This window comes from Phasianus colchicus, chromosome 4 (assembly GCF_987193195.1).
Source record: "Phasianus colchicus chromosome 4, bPhaCol1.hap1.1, whole genome shotgun sequence".
In the NCBI taxonomy this organism is placed as follows: domain Eukaryota; kingdom Metazoa; phylum Chordata; class Aves; order Galliformes; family Phasianidae; genus Phasianus; species Phasianus colchicus.
The window spans coordinates 63,954,494-63,975,399 of record NC_143439.1 but is presented as its reverse complement, the minus strand read 5'-3'; the positions used below and the strand labels follow the sequence as shown (position 1 = coordinate 63,975,399).

General features: G+C 37.0%; 1 protein-coding gene across 8 annotated transcripts in view; it reads left to right on the top strand.

Moving 5' to 3' along the window:
- The window catches only part of CFAP99 (cilia and flagella associated protein 99), a 50,355-nt gene extending 29,610 nt beyond the window's left edge, over nucleotides 1-20,745 (top strand). For 5 of the 8 annotated variants that reach the window (XM_090139746.1, XM_090139742.1, XM_090139745.1 and 2 more), the window contains exons 10-16: nucleotides 2,511-2,599; nucleotides 4,790-4,994; nucleotides 6,136-6,277; nucleotides 7,460-7,611; nucleotides 11,244-11,449; nucleotides 17,305-17,464; nucleotides 19,881-20,745. In XM_090139746.1, coding sequence (XP_089995872.1) covers nucleotides 2,511-2,599; nucleotides 4,790-4,994; nucleotides 6,136-6,277; nucleotides 7,460-7,611; nucleotides 11,244-11,449; nucleotides 17,305-17,464; nucleotides 19,881-20,048 — 1,122 coding nt within the window. In that variant the 3' untranslated portion in view covers nucleotides 20,049-20,745. The remainder of the gene's footprint in view (nucleotides 1-2,510; nucleotides 2,600-4,789; nucleotides 4,995-6,135; nucleotides 6,278-7,459; nucleotides 7,612-11,243; nucleotides 11,450-17,304; nucleotides 17,465-19,880) is intronic. The other 3 variants (XM_090139744.1, XM_090139743.1, XM_031588290.2) reach the window with 1 other exon arrangement.
- Nucleotides 20,746-20,906: the final 161 nt, after the last annotated feature.

Here is a 20,906-nt window from a genome sequence, read left to right as displayed (position 1 = left end):
GAAAAAAACATACACAGATAACCCAAACATATGACCTGTAATTATGTGAACTTGGTTCAGGACAATGTATATTCCACTTTTGTCTCTCATAATTAAAAAAATTGAAACCTAAGTGCCAGTTCAGAAGAGTCAAGCCATCTGCCTGAATCACATTAAAAAAATGTGGATCCAGCATCTTACTCTATTGATCAGGATATTTCTAACACCTTCTAGTGTCTTCTCTGGAAGTAAAATCAGTTTTATCTCATCTAAACACATTTCCCATAAAAGTTAGTTAGATGATATTCAAGAAGCTGCTATAACTTTTGAGACAGGCAATTGTTACTGACTTTCAAAATACTTTCTACTCCTTTTGCCTTCCTATCTGTGCATCATAGAGAAAGGTTTATCCATTATGTGTTACAAAGAGTATAATTTATCCTCAAATGAATGACATCACGTAATGTTTTAACCAACTATTATGTTCTTTTTCTCTTTTTAGAACACTCACCATATGTGAAATACATTTTTTCAATTCTATCAAGCACACTTATTGTGTGCACCAACAATTATTTCTGATTGCCATTACAAAATCTCTATTCATCTTTTTCACTTCAAGAGTGAGACAGTACAAATGCATCATCACACTGTCTCAGTCTGCTTCTTGCTCATATCTGGCCCTCTTCTCTCTGTACATATTGGTTTTGGTGAGCTACTGTGTGTTTATTAGTAGGTGAATGCAATATCATAGTGAATGCAATCTTTTTCCACAAGACTTACAGTAGTCTACATTTAGCCAGTTTTTTTCCGTTTTCTCATCTTGAAAAAGGGTAAGTATCTCACAACAGAAAATGAATGTGAAAAATTTAGAAATTCCTTAATACCACATGAAACAGAAGAATCTTTCCAGTTATTTCACTTATGCCTGTCTTCACATAGCTTGGAAGTTCTAGTAATTTTGACTATATGAGCTTCATTCATACTTCTGTTTAACAACATGAGAATCTGAAGCTAAACTTGTTTTCATAATCAGACTTAACTCAGTTCTCTAGCCACATTTTACTTAGTAAATACAGAACGTGAAATCTGTATATGCAGGTAGTCACCAAATATATGGAAATTTCTACATGTGTCAGAGAAAATGTCTACTCTACACCAGTATAGGGTATAATCCAGGCTGGAGGGTGAAGGACAAGAAGAAATGTCAGTGTAATGCAGAAGCCATTAATAAAGGCTGATAAGTGGACCAAAAGGAAGGATTTAGTTAGGCATTGAGAAGAATAAGTATAGTGAATCAAACAAAATTGCATTCTTGTCCTAAATTCTTTTAGCTATCATCATTTTGCCCATAATTAAGCAAGCAGTTAATTTTTTGCCATTAATTTTTTTTTGCCATCTGTGAGGAAAACTTGGTAAATCTACTTAGTGAATTTCCAGGTGATAGCATACATTCATTATCTTCAACCTGCCTAATTAATATCAATTATAAAATATCCATTTTCCAGTTAACTTACACATTTCAGGAGACTGCAGTATGTACAATATTTGCAGAATATAGCTTGAGTGATTCTGTGCATCTGTTTGTCAGCTTCTCATTAAGCTGTTAATTTGGAGTTTAAATACATGTTTGGATATTAAACAAAGAATTTTTTTCTGGAGTTAGGTCAAATGTGTCATGACTAAGCTTTATTTTCTGCAGGAATGATCTCTGTTCTTACCCTGTCTGCCCTGCTTTGCCTTCGTTCTGATCACATCTAATTATATGCATTTGCAAAGGTGCTATATTTTGTCATCTGAACAGTCTATATATGCAAGGAGTATTTTTAACTGGCAAAGAGATTGTTCCCTTCTTCATGCAGTATTTAGAGATTGTCTGGGAGTTTAGTCCTAAGGCAGTACTCTGAAGAACTACAAAGCAGCCACAGGATCTGGTCCAAGTTGTAATGTGAAGACTGAGTCACTGAGAACTTTGCTTCCAGGATCTAGAAAATGGATATGGCAATTGGTAATGCCAGTTGTTTTAGAAATATTTTGAAGTTAAAATAGTGATCATTTGCAAAAAAAAAACAAAAAACAAAAAAACTTTTGAGACCTTCATGTTAGAGGTACTGCTTGTATTTTATTTTAATGTTTTTGGCTAATTTACCTTCCCTCAGAGACAGGCACTCAAAATATTTTATTCTGGAAACAGTTTACTTCCTTTGTCCAAACCAGATGGAATTCATGCACACTATGAACTTGAGCACTGAATAAATGAAAGGAAGTGAACACATTCTAAGGGATTTGACATGGTCCAAGAGTGATTACAAATTTATAATCCACTTGGGGGACTTTGCTGATTTCTTAAGCAGCTTGAGTGGTTTATGAACAGCATGCAATTTCATTGTGAATGTCAGATTAATGCTAGATGAATGCTTTAAACAAAATTTATGCTGTCTTGGGTCGATTTATTTAACCCATTGAAATGTTTTTATACTCTGTTTTATGGTTTACATTACTAACGATAGTATATACATTCCCTCTCCTGACAGATCGACAATTTACCTATTAAATTAAATGCAGCAGCTATTTTAAGAGAGGGTGCCCTCTATCAGCGAAAAATGGAACAGGAGCTCCAGAGGTATGGTCACACATCTTCCTCAGATTATTTTTCACACCTCTTGATAAAAAATCATTGACAACATTACAATAATTACGCAAACTTCAGGTAAACTAATATAAAGGACCTTTTATAAGGCATTAAGAAGCTATTCTGTAAGCATTGGTGACAAACAGAAAAGTGGACTAAAATGAAAATTTACACTGAAGTCATTATTTTACTATAAATGATGTGCTGTGTGACTGTGCTCTGATTTTGCACTCTGGGTAGTGTCCATTTGTAAAGTCCAATAAAGATTGATTGTTACATTTGTTCCAGTTCTTCAGAATAAATAATGACCCAAATACACATCTACCTTTGTGTCTATTATAAAAGGAGCATGTATATTAAGCATATATGTTAAACATTACATATACTTTCTTTTTTTTTGGGGGGGGGGGAACAGGGGAGGGGAGAATGCATGCAAAGTTGATAGTTGAATTTGTTTATCTATGTATAGAAATACCTGCCCCTTTCTATCACATTAAGGTGTATGGGAGGACTAAGACCATGCTGGTCCACAAGCTGGATGAGCAGGATTGTGGGTGACAGCAAGGCATGCAAGGGCAGTGTCCTCACTGAGAAGCCACTCAGTCCCATAGTACGCTGGCAAGGCAGCAGAGTGGGTCCAATGAGGGGAAACAGGGTCAGCCAGCAATCCAGCAATTGCTAGGCAAGACTATAGGGACAAGTCAGGCCAAGGCCAAGCCCAGAGACAAGTCAACAAGACGGGGTTAGCAGATACAAGGCTGGGCACAGGCATACCTGCAACATACCAAGAACAAAGGCTTCTATGTTTAAATGCAGCTTCCAGGAAGAAGCTTCACAGATACAATTTTCTCAGCAGTTTTTCACACAGCTCTTCTCTCTGCAGTCAGATCCAGTGGTGCACAGCTGCTCCATAACACAGCTGTGTTTGAATACAGGCAACTAAATCCTAGGGTTGGGGAATAAGATCTTTTAGGTCCATTTCATGCACGTGGAACTCTGACGTAAGGAAGTCTGACTATGCAGCACAGATTTTCAGCTGATATTAATTGGGCTTCTGAATGTCTGCTGCAGACTGTATTCTATAACTAAAAATACAGAACATTTTCAGTAATAATCTTAACTAAGGTAAAACCCATATCATTGTCATTTTCATTTAGTATTTTTACTAATCCATCTGACTTAGCAAGATAAGGACTAAATACTATTGTTATTCTAAGTCCTGGAATGACTGTCTAAAACTGAATTTGGTTTTTGTATGAAATTTTGATAGATGGATCAGAATTTCAGCAGCAAGATTTTACACATCACTCAGGTTGTGCTATCACCTATTGTTAACAGCTGTATGTATACTGAAGTTTTTCATACAATTATACATGCTACTGTTCACTTTATCTGGCAGAATTTTATTGCACTCAGCAAAGGAATAATGTTCCCCTTGACATTTTTTTTTATTCATGAGATGTAATGTTCAGCTGCATTTAACACACAACAAATACATACATACACATTGAAGAGCAATAGTAAGGCACAACTTACTGCATTTTTGTGTCTGTGCCCAAGCTCTTGGCTCATTCAGTCCTTTGCTGCTGGACTTTGAGAGGCCTGCTGCAGGGCTTTGCTTTGCTTTTCTCTCTTGACCATCCATAAAAAAGAAGAATGTGGTTTTACTTAACAGCTGAATACTTCCTCGCCTCATTACAACAATATTATAGATTATTTAATTGGTGACATACAAAACAGGAACAGAAATAAGCAGGAAAGTTTTTATTTCTCTACAGCAAAGTTGGCAAGAAAACTGCCAAAGAGAAAACTTATTAGTTCTATCTCTAAGCAAAATAATCCTCTGAGAAAATTTACATACCTTTGGCCTGATTCTCCTTGCTCTTTATAAGAATGTACACGTAAATAAAGTTAGCCCTCTCTTTGGGCTTTACTTTGCTGACAACTTTCATGTCCATGCCTTCATACACTTTCTTACTGCCCTACTTTCCCAGGCTTTCTACCCAGTAGGACCTCTTGAACTGGAATTAAAATACATCTGTTGGATGTCTTCACAGTGACTACCTTTTCTCTCTGCAGGGATCAAGCACTTTATGTCACAGAAAACTTCTAGAAATGTTTTATAAACCAAAGCAGGGCTGGAGAGCCAGAGTGTGACATACTTTTCCTTCACTCTTGCAGAATTGAAAATCTGCTACGAGGGACTGGAGACCCATCTGAATTCTTGGAATGGCAAAAGCAGATGCGTGGAAAAGATTTGGAAGAGCAGCTGGCTGAAATAGAGTATAGAAGGCTTCAAGGGAAACTGAGTCACGAAGAGGCAGTTCTAGCCCATCAGAATGTAATTCAAGAAAATAAGAAGAAAGCTGATCTAATGAGAGAAGAGGTAATTCAGCTTTGTTCAAATTTTGCCTGTATTCAATTACTGCAAAATTTACCATAGATGATGCCTATTACAAGTAGTTATAAAGGTTCTGCACTGTGTCTTTACTCACTGGAGTCTGTAAACAATGGATAAATAATGCTAAAACTTCCAGACACTGCAATGTTTATACATTCAAGTAGTTTTTATAAGTGTTTGATTTGATTGATAGCACTTCTGAATTCAATTGAGTAAAAACAGAAAGTAAAGCATCCTTCCCAATTTTCATGTCATTATTAATATTCTTTTTGCTTAGATACTGAGATATTAGGCACCATTTGCAATGAAATCACCAATATGTGACTAATTTAATTATCTTGTTAAATGGGAGTCATGAATATAAACAAATTTGTTTCCTTAAGCAGATAAATTCAATTTATTTCATATTATCCGACATGGCTGTATGTCTCCTGGGGAAAATTCAGATAGGAACCCTCTGCTGATCTACAGATATGGCAAATGGAATACTTAAGCCAGAAAGTACCTTTTAACATATTTTCCAACATGGCAAATCACATTTTCCCCAAAACATTGCTAAGTTTTTTTTTTTTTTCCCAAACTCACTTTTTCCTGGCACTTTTCTTATAAACTAAGCAAATGCTCAAGAAATAATCAAGTACTACAGAATTAATAGTTTCAAAAGTGACTATCACAGGCTGTATCCACCGTTTTTCTTTTCTATTAACTTGGTTTGTTGCTATGCCCTGTAGGCTGACCACTACTTTTCTCTTGGTCACCTCCCACAGATGTCAGTAGTGACTCAGCAATTTAGGATAGACCCACAAAGATTTGGCATAATATAAAAAGGAAATGTGCTTAATGGGGTCCTTTTCTATCCTTAAAAAAATACCTTTCAGCTACTCTGGCATTATGTTTGTCTAGACAAACTATCAAGCAGCAACTTGAAGTGAACCCTAACATGTACAATTGAACATAGTGTGGTTGCTTTCAGCCATACAAAAATGATTGTAGCCATTATATTAACCTCAGTTTCAGGGATGATATAGTCCAGTGAATGCAGTTGTCTTTGCACTGTTTCAATTATTTGAAACACTCATATAATTGATTACCAGGAATTTTATTAACTTGTTTTTTTGGGATTTAGAAAGCAGAGCTGATGCATGAATATGCAGAGAGATGTCTACAGGAACAGAAAGAAATGAGAGAGCTGGTGGAGAAGGTCGTGGAAGGACACAAGAATGCAAAGCAAGCAAAACTAAAGCTTCAGAAATACAAACAGCAGATAGGTATTTATATATAGCCAGAAAAATTAGATATGATGCCAAATGTCCCCAGATTACTTTGTTTTAGAGGGGCAATCACAATTTTTCTGAAAGGAAGAGGAAGTTGTGGAAAATATCCAGGATATAAATTCCCATAAATGTAAGAATATGAATTTTAGGACTAAGTTGGTAGCAGGTAGATCAGAAATTCTAACTCACTGCTTATGGGAATTAAACTTTGTTCAAAAGGGAAGATTACAATGCTAATGTTCTGCAACTGGTTTCTCCTCCATCTAAAAGCAGCATACTTGAATGGCTGTACTTTTTGTCAAATCAATTTAGGAAGCTCAGATTCCTGTGATTCATGCCATTAAGAGAGGATTTGCCTAGCAACCTCTTTGAAAGAATCATAGCTCGAGATTATTGTCTTCTTTAGAGAAGACAGTCTGGAGGAGATAATTGTAGCTGAAGAAAGAAAAGACATCTGCCAAAAGAACAGTACCACAAAGGAGAAGGATTAGCACAAGACAGACCAGCCATTAGAATGAAGAGAAATTGTGTTACACATCCTCCACAATTCTTAAATAAAATTCCTAGTTAATACATCAGTGAATGAAACCCAGGCAGAAGGCTGTACATATTCCAATGCAATACCATGTTAACAAATGTTAACACACGTTAATAAATGTTAACAGTGTACAAATGGGCTCCCTTAAATTGTGCATATTTTGGTGAGCAGAATACTTTTCACTGATTAACTATCTCTATACTTGTACTGAGGGTGGCAGAAAGTGTTAGCCAATCTGAAATGGCATAGCAAAGCCTACCAAGCTTTGTGAGTCACTGATATCTAGGATATGTACAGTTTGATAAACTACAAAATGTTTGATGTTGTGTAATATCCTTTTATTTAAAAATGAAACAATATATATTAGTTAGAACAGAAATTAAGAAGAAATCATTCAAATTGTCTACTTTATGTATGTATACAATATGCTTCTATGTTGAATAGAATGATAGATAGTGGAGGTGGGAAGTACTCATTTGTTTCTTTAATTGTTCCTCCCACCAATGACAGATTGTTCCTTCAAGTACCTCCAGATATGTATTATTATCATTATTCACAAATGCATATGAGTTTTCCTCCAGATGGACTACTTGTTAAAATATGCAGCCGGCTAACAGAGATCAGTTCTTTTCTTTCAGTTCAGGAAGTTTGTGAAGAAAATCGAGAACTACTTCGGCAAGCTTTAGAGGAAGAGGAAGAGAAACTTAAGAAAAAATATGAATTAATTCAACAAATACGAGCCATTGAATCTTTACCAATCCTTAAACAGAAGTTTGTTGACTTAACTGAGGTAAGCCCAAAGGAAAAAAACTACTGTTTTTACATTTATGTGTACTGTCTGTGTTTCACACGCTCAGAGGAATTGTGTACTGCATGGAGAGGCGTAGTGATAAGCACAAAGTGACCCCATGAGACAAAGATTAGATCCGAAATTTTCACAAAGTTTATAAAATAAGAATTTGATCATGGAGAATATTCTGATGATAAGTGAGGACTCACCGCTTCTGATAGTAAGTGAAATCATAGGCCCTTTGAATTTCCTTTGAATTTTTCTGCCAGTATCTAGATTTCCAGACATCTTTCAAAAAGAGACTGCCAACAGAGTACGACATGTGCCATCCACCTTAACAAAGTCACAGATTTGTCAGTCTTCAGTGAAGGCTGACACAATCACAAAGTGCAAAGTGATGTATAGTTGTTCATATTGCAGTGGTGTTTGCCACGGTAACTGACAAAATTAATTTCCTGTGCTTTTAAAACTTTCAACATTCAGGTATATGAAAGAGATTGTCTGGAAAATCCAAAATCTGCTTATCTGTTGTGCATGTACTGTGCAAGTGACTTGTGAGTGCATATGTGATTAAGTCCATGTATAAATATATCCCAAACTTCCTGAACTTACTATTGATTCACAGCAGGTGATACACCTGACTCTGGTCACTTTTGCAGAATTTCCAGATTTACACAGCATCCAGAAGTCTCTTATCTTACCCCTAAACCAGAAGCAGAGTAGCTAAAATATACTCCTCCATTTTCCTTCTCCAAACTGAAAAGAAGGATAACGTAGAGTATTACAAAATGACCTCATCAATTTTAAACGTGATCATTTTGGTTTTTTACCTGGATTCAGGCACAAGATGTGGGCTGCAAAGTCATAAGACATAGCCTGCAAAGACAAAACAGTTCAAAGTAGTTGCATGTGGAAATGTCATTACTTTTTTAATCACAGCAACTTCTATAAAATGGTGCAGGCTCTCACTGAGGAAAATGAAGGTGACTGCAATGTCAGTACTTTCTTACTTTTGAACATACTTAATTTTATTGCCGTGTACATGGCTGCCAACTTGACACAGAGCTTCCACTGGAATTCTGTTTGTAACTAAGTACAGAATATGGCTTTAAAGTAAATTTCCCATCTAGCTCTTCTCAAAAGACAAAGTAGAAAAGCACAAAAGGTTTCAAGGCATATAAAAAAAACCTCAACTGAAATCAAGCTTATGCTATATCTACGGTAACTAAAGTGTAAGGTTGCAAGTTCAAGAGTCAACCTGAATGATATCTCAGCTTATTTCACAATTCACTTATACCCACTATTACAATGGTTCTCAGAGTAATTTAGCATTCTTTTGGTGATGGCTTGCCCTATTTGTTCTTTCTACAAAAGACTTTTATAGTCTAAGTGAAATGAAGTATGTATTCATAAAATTCACACTACTTCTCAAAATTGTTAAAGTACCCAGTTCTTCCCTTGATGGCACTTCAGTTTCTCTAGTAGCAGCATTACTTACTGCACAAGTATAGAACTTTTCTTATTCTAGGAATCATTTCACTGTCTTCATTGAATATTTTTGGAATGCACGTGCTGAAAGTATTCATCCCTACCATTACATTGCTTCTCTTTCCTAAATCTTTTGGGTGTCTGCTTACCACGCTCCCCTACAAACACTGGTATATATGCTCTGTTGCAAAACAGTTTCCTTTCACCTTCATACAGTTCAGCAGTCACTAAGTAGCTTAAATTAGTAGCAAGATATTATAGTACTTGCCATTTGCAATTTCATTCAAAACTGAAATCACAGGAGAGAAATAATCATTTACTTTTTCATTTAGCTATGGTGGTACATATTTATGAAGAAGATGCAAAGAGAAGATTAATTGAATTATTCTATCACACTTCTTCTGATGCTACTCCTGTAGTCATGTGTACTCATGCATACATGACCAGTGTTTAGGTCATGTTTGGTAAACATGAGGAGTGTGGAAGCAGGAACCATGGAGCCAAAATTGAAGAGTCAAACTTTAGGTAAAAAACAGTGAGGTGATGATTTCTTCTTACTGACTCAACTTTTGAAGCTTTAGAAAGAGAAGTTGTGGGGACCAAAACCACAGAGAAACTCTTGGAAATGTTGGAAGACTCCACAGGTTCCTTCCCAAGACTCATTGGCCTTCACTGATGAATTTGTATCATTAGGCTCTCCAGACTAACTCAATAATAAGCCCTCTTAAGCACCATTGTAGCAGCAGCTAGTTAAGTCTGTTTCAGTCATACTTGGCGTCTTGCAGCCAAACTCACAATGTGAGTATGTGTCTGTAACAGAACATCCTTCTCTCTTCCTGGTGGTTGATTTTTTCCCTTCCCATTCATGTTCTATTTTGTGAAAGGCAAGTTGTACTCTGTCAACAAGCAACTCAGTATTCAATACAAGGGTTTGTTTTTCTGCTGGAAAGGATTACTTGAAAGCACATCAGCTCTTGAGCTGAATAATTTTTCTCCGTTAAAATGACTGTAATGAGTTTTATTTACATATATTTATCATTACCACTTATGTTCAGTTTTACAAATAACGTTTGGAGGAGTGGTTGTTTGTTTGCTTTCCTCAAATTCAGCCTTTCCAAACTTTGTCATTCATTTTCTGTGGAACAAATTAGATCAAGGTCCTTGTGATCAAAATCTTAACCAGTGTTTCACTCCTAGTATTATGCTACTGTCTAGAAAAGGTCTGGTAAAAGTCTTGATATCCTGCACCATTATAACATGCCATAATACCAGATTCTCATGAAAGATGTGTAACAAAAATGTGTTGTTAAACAAAAGAATATTAATTGCTGTGAAAGGGATGAAATTTTGCAAAGATAGATCCAAAGAATATGAATATTCATGTATATTTGTACAAATTTTCCCTATATGCAGTTGCATTTATGTGTACATTCAGCGAAAGGGAGAGTATATAGAAGGGCTGAAAACTTAAAGTGTACACAAGTCTATTTAGAAATTATTTGTGTTCATATGAAAGCTAAGGTGCAGACATCTCATTACATCTCATAACAGGGCTCACTGTGACTTTAATTACAAAGTGGATTTTTAAAAACCTTCAATAGACATTCAGATTTGAATATTTTGAATTTGGGCATTAAGTTTTCAATTTCCTGGTATAAAGCATTGCTTACTCCTAGTCTTTTCAGATAAAAATGATAGATGTCATCATAGTTCACATCCGTAATTGGATGTAGATGAATACAAAAAATGTGTATTTTTGAGTGTAATGTCAGTTTTGGTTTTACCAAAAATAGAAAAGATGCAGTTTTACAGATTTCAAAACTTTTAAAAGCTTATTAAAACTAAATGATAAGTAAGTAGATTTTTATTGTACGGCAAATATGTTGTGTTTTTATTTATTCTATATTTCAGTATTTTTTCATGAAACGTTTTGAGAGCCTTGTGTTTTTACACATCCAGAAGATGATCTCTACACTTTAAAACCAGCTTGTAAATAGCAGATAGGTTAGAGTCATCCCTGTCTTTTTTGAAGTCAAAACATATTCAGCATGATTTGGAACACAATCAAAGCACTCTGATTGTACTCATTTTCTCTCTCCTTGCCATTTACAGTGTTATTTAAATCTATACTTCTTATTTCCTAGACTGGTGGCCATGGTTTAATTTGTGAAATGTCAATAGTGGAACTACGTGAACGCCTCGCTCTACTTAGAGAAGCACAGAAGGCAGCAGAGGAAGAGAAGAGAGACCAGATAATTCAAGATAAACAAGCTAAGGAACAACTTCTTCTAGATAAACTGGACCAGATTTCCATTTTCAGAGCAGAACTTGGACGAGCAGCTGCATTAAAGTCAGTATAAAACAGTATATGACATTTAACACATTGAAACTTTGTTAATATTTTGCTAGTTCCATGAGAAGAAAAACAAGTCAAGAGCAAAATTCTGCCCTTTTATAAAGCAATGTAGCTTTTGTCAAAGATTACACTGGGATCAAGACTTCTTTTTACTCCTGAAAATAATTTGCATCAAATTTAACAAATCTTTTTCATCAATTCGAATTTATGGTTGAAGACACTGTATTCAGCTAGTACTGAGAGGACTGTGTTGGTATTCAGAGCCAAAACTGTGTATTGAGTAAGAAGCTCTTTCTTCTGCTTCTTTTTAGTTAATCAGAACTAATTTGATTTTATTATAATCATTCTTACTTGCTCCTTAAAGAGGTTTCTCATTTTCATCTAAACCAATATATTAGGGCTACAGTTTTCTTCTTTGAACTTCATTTGTTATGTGAAAGGGCAGGCATTATTTTAGAAGATACTTTAAGAAGATTTTCTGATGATAATAATAATAAATTATAAATTAAATATACTATAGCTGTAGATCAAAGAGAAGAATCTTTGCTTACAGGCTCTCTGATCAAATTTTGTATTCATTATGCATATTTATTATTAATTATCATATTTATTATTCATTGTCATAAAGGATCCATAACCATCATAGATGGTTACATATATAGAAGACAGATCCCATCCACAAGGAATGTAAAATTTAAGTTTAAATTATTTACAAATAAATCTGAGCAAGAGGAAAGCCTGTGTAAGTGTGTAAAACATGGATCACCTCCTGCTCTCACGCCATTTTTACTGCATCTTGACTCTGCCTTTTTGTCTTTCACCTTTTCTCTCTCGTGACTTTGATAGTTTACTTCTTGTTTTGCCATATTTATTTTTGCAAATAGATGTTCAGGCTGACATTCTGAAGACATATTCTATCAAGCTAAAGCTATGCATCTTTAGACATGTTTTAGATTTGTGTTTATCACTTAGATACCAAGGGTGGCTTCTTAGGAGTTCAATTCATGTTATTGATCTATCTTCCAGTTCTAAATCTCAATTACAGAAGGCAGTATTGATGTATTCATTTAACTAGTTTTCACTGGTCCCAGCTCTGATTTGGTTTGTAGCTGATAGTTAATCTCCAAAGAGTGAGGTTTTACTGTGTTAGTACTAAAGAACTTATTTTAATGAGGTTAGTGAATCAATAACTGCAGCTCCAGTGGATTGACTGCATAGATCAGTGACCTTCTCTTCTTTGTCATCTATGGAGAGAAGACTAAAGGACCTGCAATAGACTTTGAGCTGGAGACAAATTCCCATCTCTAAATTCCCATCTCTAAATTCCCATAATTCAGTGTTATGTGAAATCCTGTGAAATTCAAGTCACTGCTTGCCCTAGAGATTCAAACCAGGCGTTAAGAACTTGTATACTACATAAAAGCTATTTCTCTAGTAAGAATTCTAAAAATCATTTGTTATGATAGATATGCAGTGTTTACATGCTGTATAGAGCTGGGTTTCTTTAAAATAGGCTCTTTGTCTTAATTCAGAGCTAAAACCTTTCCAATCCTGAAATTAGCTATGCTGGAATGTGAAGTTAACATGGATTTGTCCAGACATATTTGACATGTTATTTAGAACAAATAACCATGCCAATGATGGTAAAATACAAATAAATTTATACACTGAATTTGCATGTTTCTGTTCAGACTCATGATAAGGAATACAGAAATATACTTTATTTTAGTGGAGTCCCATTTGTTCTCCTAATGAAGGTAGTATAAATTTTCAGTATCAATATTACAAGACATTTCTTTTCACACTTCCCGAGCACTCTAGGTCACAACTTGGGAGCATTAATTATAAAGAGGCATCACAATGTTGTTCTTCAGGAATGTCTTTAATGCTTGATCATCTAGAATGCAAATCTGTGGTGGTATTTCTGCTGGCATACTTACGTGTGCTAGACTTTTTGCTGCAGTTCTCATTTTTCTCTAAATAAACCATAAACTTTGTGTGTTAAACCTATTTACAGGTCTAGACTCCCAAAATATCTATCAAGTCAGTGTGATTAATTGCTTGAATTGTATTGATATACTGCACAGGAGATATAAAGATCAAATTATGCTTACAGAATTAGTTCATAATTACAGGCATAGCAAATCTTACTAATGGTGCTCATAAGATATCACTGTGCATCAACACAAAATTACATATTATACCTGCAACTGTATTATGTTGAAGGCTCTTGCTAATCAGCCAAAGTGTGATGGCTAAGCTTTGCTAAACAAATCTGCTTTAATTAGTGTCAGCTGGAGTTTAATTGGGTCCCTACCAAGCAAGTTCCTTTCAATATCATTTACAGACATACATCAAGACAAAAGAAGCATATTGGGCAAGCATATAATGAACTATATTAAACAAAATAGGAAATGGGACATGAAAAATCAGAGAAACATCAGCCTTTAATAGATTGAAAGCTGTTACATCCATCACAGCAGTAACTTTATAAGTGCTTACAGAACATTTAAGAATCAGTTCAGTGTATATGGAGGACTTCCTTTTATTTGCTAGAATTTCATGTAGTTTGAAAATTAGCACTGGCATATGAGGTGGACAAACATTTGAGTTCTCAGCTTTCAAACATGAACTCTAAAAGATTTTTGACTATCGGAATACATGCTAATGTACTATAGGTTTGTGCCCATATCAGTTACAATTCTCTTTCACTCCAGTGAGGCTATATCTATATTGCAAGTAATTCAATGCAATAAAAATCAAGCAACAGATAAAAACAGTTGGTGCTAAGGCTTCAAATCTGTGGTTTGGTGGGATTACTTTGGATTAAACCTAGCCTCGTCTTGGGTCTGCATGTTCTCACCACTCACCTGGTACACCACTACCAATACAAGCTGGGGGATAAAAGCACTGAGAACAGCCCTGCTGAAAAAGACCTGGGGTACTGGTGGATGGCAAGCTGGACATGAGCCAGCAGTGCCCTCACAGCCCAGAAAACCAACATACTGTGGGCTGCATCAAGAGAAGAGTGGCCATCAGGGTGAGGGAGGTGATCTTGTCCCTCTGCTCTGCACTGGTGAGGCCTCACCTGGAGTACTGTGTCCAGATGTGGAGTCCTCAGCACAGAAGAGACATGCACCTGTTGGAGCACATCCAGAGCAGGGCCACAGAAATGATCCAAGGGATGGAACAGGCTGAGAGAGCTAGGGCTGTTCATCCTGGACCAGAGAGCCTCTTCTCCAGGTGAGGTGACCTAGTAGTGGCCATTCAATATCTAAAAGGGAGCTACAGAAAAGAAGGGAACAGACTCTTTAGCAGTGTCTGTGGTAACAGAACAAGGGGAAATGGCTTCAAGCTTAAAAGAGGGAAGATCTAGGTTGGATAAAAGGAAAAAGTCTTTTACAGTGGGTGTGGTGAGGCACTGGCACAGGCTGCCCAGAGATCTGGTTGATGCCCCATCCCTGGAGACTTTCAAGGCCAGGCTGGACCAGGCCCTGATGTAGCTGTGCATGTCCCTGCTCACTGCAGGGGAGTTGGACTAAATGGCCTTTAAAAGTCCCTTCCAACTCCAAGGATTCTATGATTCTAAGTAAACTAAGAATTCTGTGTATGCTTTCCAAAAATTGTCACATAATTTTATGTTGTATCTAGAGAAGATTCTTCCAGCCATGGACTACTTCATTCTGAGTGACTGTTAACTTGCTTCCTTAGGAGACATGTGATATAGGGAGAGAGAAGTTGTATGAGGATTTTATGTCTCCTACAAGTTCTTCACTGACCATCACAGAAAAACAGAACTCGAAAAATCTTTTTCCCTCTCTGGGTTTCCATTAGAATGTGATGGGGCATCTGAAAAGTTATGCTTTTTGGAAGAGCATGGCTGGCACATGACTTCATGTAGAGGAGGACTGAATATTTGTCTGATAATAGCCAACTATTTATAATGCTAATTCAGAAGCAGCTACTGCTGCTTCATGAAGTAAAACCTCTTGTTGTTTCTCTTGTAATGGTATTTACAAGAATTTGGATTTGCATGTAGTGAAAGGTTTTGTTGCTTATTCCCACGGATGATATTTAATCACTGACTATTTACATAAAACCTTACTGTTATGCTCTCTTAGATCCCCTGGAATGCAATGCCTCATTGCAATGCAGATAGAAATAACCCATGTTCTCAATTAGATTATATGATAGCACATAACTTTTAGACTTACAGAATTGTGTTAAAAATTAAGCTCACTGTTGCAGTGTGACTGTATTAAGGAGGGGACAGAAGTGTTATCCCAAGTAGACAACACGACGCAAACTGAGAAGCTCAGGAAGTGTCTCAGGAAATCAACTGGAAATGAGAAACCAAGCTAAACTGTGCCCTTTTTTAAGAGTTCACGGTCGCATTTAGGAGTGTAGCATGGGTCAAATCTCCTGTGCATCCAATTTCTGAGGATTTGGGAAATGTAGTCTAGAATGGCTGCTCTGAAGAATACCTGCTATTATGAGGAATTTCCTCTTAGCAAAGATGAAGTTAACAAGCATAAGCAAAATATCTTTCTCAAGATGAAAACAGTATTTGGATCACTGGAATCTTGATGCAGACACTTCTGAAGGTAAACTGGTGGTTTTAGCATCAGAAGGAAAAACGCTTCTTCTCCTTTTCCCAACTCCTTGAGAATCACAGCATCACAGAAGAGTTAAGGTTGGCAGGGACCTCTTCATGAGAAGAGCATGACCTACAATGAAAACACCATGGAATAAGACCTAAAAGATGAGGGAGAAGTTCTGTTGTAAAACATTTCCAAAGGACAACCTGTCCCGAAATTGGACCTGGCACTCACAGAGTAAGAGTTCAACACTGGCTAACAAGGCCCCAGTGCACTGTGCTCTTGGTTATTCCAAGTCCTGTTCTGATTTCCAATAATAGCAGTTGTACTGTTGTACTAGTGGAATATAAAAGGACCTTGCAGAAAACTATCCTTGCCAGCTGAGAGAAGACATCAGATCTAACCTGGTGTTATATTAGATAACGATATATATTCCTTGGTAGATCTGACACTTACTTTAGCACTGGATTTGGACAGAGAATCACAACTGATCATGACGTAGTACTGCAGCATGATGGTACCCATCCAAGTTCAAGGGCATTGTTGAGGGAACAAGAAAGTTGGATGTAAAGTAAGTCACAGTATAAGGGGATGCAAATTACATGAAAAAAAAAATGTGAGTACATTGCACCAGCTGAATGAAAGCAAGCAAAACCAGGCAGAAATGTAAACTCCAAAAGATAAAAAAGTAGCTACAATAGGAGGGAAAAAATATAAATAAATAAGACTATCCAGTAACCACTCTCCTATGCCTTACACATATGCTACACAAGGTACTAACAATTTATCCTCTCCTAAAATCTCAAGTTTTAATATATCACCACCCCATAGATTCTGAATTTGGACATCCAGATTACACAAATACCTTGCATTTGTCAATAGCAACTGAGATGAATACTAAAGATCATGTTAAAGAAACTTCACTAGCAAAAAGCTGCAGTGCTAACACAAGTTTTGCACATGTATTTTTTCTAAAGAATATCATGTCAGGCTTGAAATATTGTCAGATATTGTCATCATGGAGTTCTATGGGAAAAAATGATTCTATACTGTTTAGTAGTGCTGTTCTGTAGACAAAAAGCAAGCTGTGAATACCACATCTATTGAGCTATGTGATTTAAACCTGTTTTCAACCAACCTGGTTCCCAGAAGCAAAGGCAAATTCATTATCATCCAAGTAATATATAATCAGATGGATTTATTCCGTAGGTTATTACTTTACATTCTCATAGCTTCTTTTTCATTTTGCAGGCAAGAAGAAAAGAAAAGAAAGTCCCAGTCTGGCGAAAGGCAAATGAAAGATGAACGCATTTTAAATCTGCAGAGAAAAATTGCAGAGAAAGCAATGGAGCGTAAAAAGCAAGCAGGACTCTTGAAGATTACCCCCCAGAAAGCCACCACTGCAAGAAAGGTCTGGGAGTATATAAAGAAAAGAGCTCTGCAACAGATCTTCTGTTCAGAGTTTTGCTGTACTGCCAGTACTGGCAAGGGTGGCAGAAGCCATACTGGAGGGACAGTAGCAAGTCCCTGCTTCCTGCGTAGGCACAATCTCCTCAAACCACGGCCTTGACCTCACCTCCCTGCCTTACATTTGGCTGCCACAGACTGGGGTCCATCCACATAATACCCACTCATGTCACCACACACTGGAACAGCATCTAACCTCTGTCCCTAATTCTGTCTCACCATCCTAACAGGCACATCTCACTACATCAAACTGGGATGCTTTCTGCACCCAAGGCAGGTTTCAGCTCATCATTCCCTTGATTTTAACCTGACCTTTCCTCCACCTACTCCAACAACATCAAATGAAAGCACCAATAGGCTGTAGGCTTAATGCTGGTGACAGTGGTTGTGTTTCCTTAGCAAGCATCTGAAGTCAAGTGGTGAGAACTGCTACTGCCGCCCCTGCCACTGCAGTGAACAGTTATGATGGGGTCACATTTTAAAAGCTGTACCAGCCCAGTAAGAAATTAGAACTACATCTCCCAATCCACTAAAATAATAACTCTTTACTTGCTCTGTGGAAAAGATGAAGCTGAATTCAGTGAAGAGGAAAATTGTATTTTTCAAATGCACATAGTTTAAAAACCAAAATAGTGCAATCTTTGAGAGTACCAATGTCTGCAGTCCTCAGTATCCCCATTTCAAGTCACTGCATGTGTAAGTGCATGCTTACATAGAGCACTAGGTCTGTTCCTTTTAGCAAATAAAATACTGAAGAAAGCACTTCCTAAATTGGGATGGCTTTCTGAATTGAGGCTTTGAACAGACGCTTAATCACATTGCTGAATGGGGTCCAGTATAAAGTAGAGGCAATAAATGCAGACTTCAAAGGCAAGAAGCTATATAATTACAAATGTGAGACATTTATAAAATAAACAAATTATAAATTCAGACTTTTTACTACTGATGTAGGTCTGTATGAGTGCTCCTGTGTTGCATAAGAGTGGAAAAAACAAACAAACAAGGCTTGTTTGTTCTGAAGTTAGATTTTGTATTTTATTTATTATTTTTTTAGCAAAGCTTTACACAGTTACCCTCCTAAGATGTCACAATATTTTTGTTTATGGCTTGCTCAGTTGTTAAGACATCTGTAAAAAAGAAAAAGAAAAAAGAAAACAACAGGAGAATCTTAAGGTTACTCTAAATTACTTAGATGTTTTGGGGTATTTTCCGTCGGTGCTGTGCAGCCCTGCATGACCCTGTCCAAATGTTATTACAGGGAAGTAGCTCAGTGCTTGTCAGATATGCCCAACAGCATCTTTATTCTAGCTGAACTGCACATTGCTGTAAAAGGTGTTCGTAAAGCTATAGGAAAAGGTGTTTAATTACAGTTATCTGGCATTCAGTTTGTACCTATTGGGTTCTTCAGTATGTAGAAAAAGAGTGAGACTAACCCTATGTACAACAGCCCCAAATCCAGACTGTGGCTTCAGTTACGTTAGGGATAGCCCTTGAGGCCCAATGGGCTTGTGCTGGTTTAAGTGGAATTAACATTTGTTCATAAGTAACTATTACAGTTCTTAATAAAACAGAATTTATATTGCAATTGGGAAAACTAAGATGTTTTCAGCAGTCTGTGGGGACAGGACAAAGGGAAATGGCCATAAACTGGAGCACAGCGTGTTCCACACCAATACACAAAGGAACTTCTTCACAGTGAGGGTGATGGAGCACTGGAACAGCCTGCCCACAGGGGCTGTGGATTCTCCTTCTCTGGAGATATTCAAGACCTCTCTGGATGCCTACCTGTGCAGCCTGCTGTAGGGGGCCTGCTTGGCAGGGGGGTTGGACCCAATGATCTCTAAAGGTCCCTTCCAACCCCTACAATTCTGTGAGAAAAAAAAATAATAATAATTGAAAACTGCCATTAATTTAAAGAAAAAAAAAAAAAACATTTTAAGTGAAAAATCTGATGAAGAAGTAGCTGTTTTCTGTTGCTTCTGAGCTTTTTTTGAGAATGCTCCCTTGTGAACCAGCATTTAAATCAGCTAACAGCAGAGTGTGATAGAGTTTGTTCATTTGTGGCTTCAAGGATAACTTGACTGCAGAGAAAGAACACGAGGTAGTGGCAGGGGAGCAAGCCATCCCAATAGTTTTCTATTGACCACACATTCTGTGTAGTTTTGCAGCTGTGTACTTCATCATGAACTGAGCAACCCAATTGAGTTCCTTTCCATTCATCATGCCCAAACTGATGATGTTTCCCAGCCGTGTTAGCTGTGTTACCAGCCAGACAAATTGTCAAATCAAAGTTCAGTGTATCCTCTAAACGAAACCATTACATTCTCAGCAGTCTGATCCCCTGTGTGTCATCTCTACAGGACTCTTTGCAGTGGAGCCGTTGGAAAGAACTGGAAGAGAGTCGGGAAAGGCGGTTCAAGACTCTTCAGTACGGCTTCATGGCCAGAGAAACAGACCAGAAAATGGCTGCCTACGAGGCAGCAAGAAGCGGAGCCACAGCTTGTATACTGCGCTCCCAAGTAAAATAAAGTACACTTGGAACAAAGCCAGGCCTGCTGGAAATCTCCCAGTGCGACTATTTACTACAAGGTTGATTTGTAATCTTTATTTGATCTTTACCATTTTAACAGCAAAACTTGGGTCATTCAGACATAGTAGAATTGAAACGTGTTAATTTTTTATAATGGAATTCTATTTTTTAGCTGTAATGATGTATTTTTTTCCTATTAGGATGAAAAGCTGTAAGAAACCCAAATGGCCAGTGTCTGGGTACGAGTGCTGAGGTCTATATTACTGTTATCACTGTATACTGTGCCATGAGTTGCTGTGTTCATTTTCCTAAAGAATAAAAATGAGGGGGGCGGAAAAAGCAATATTTGTTTACATCAGCATTTTGTCAGCAGCCGAGTTCCTAACACATCATCTTACACAACAGTAACTATGTGTAACAGGATCACCAGTTTCAACACTGGTTTTAGAGGGTGAAAGAAAATTGTTTGGAAGGTTGAGATGACACCATAGCCTACAGCTGCCACAGGCTGCATTCAGCAACCCAAGAGACCATCCCTCTATTTGCAGTCTTCTCAGTCTTTAAACAGTATAAGGAGGACATAGCATTGTTGGATCTCTTTAGCAAGCTGCTTGCAGGAAATTCTGTTACTCACCTAGAAGATAATTTGCCCTCTATGACAATTTCTATACTGTGTAAAACAGCCCTTAAATCACGAGACTTATTCTAGGCACAAAGCCAAGGAGGATATAAATCTGAATTAAAATCTGCACAGCAGTAAGACTACATAATGTATTTCTATTTCAACGTGATGCCAGTTACTAAGTGTTTAATTAAGGCCATTGCAAATATTTAAATTGAAGGAAAATGCCACTGA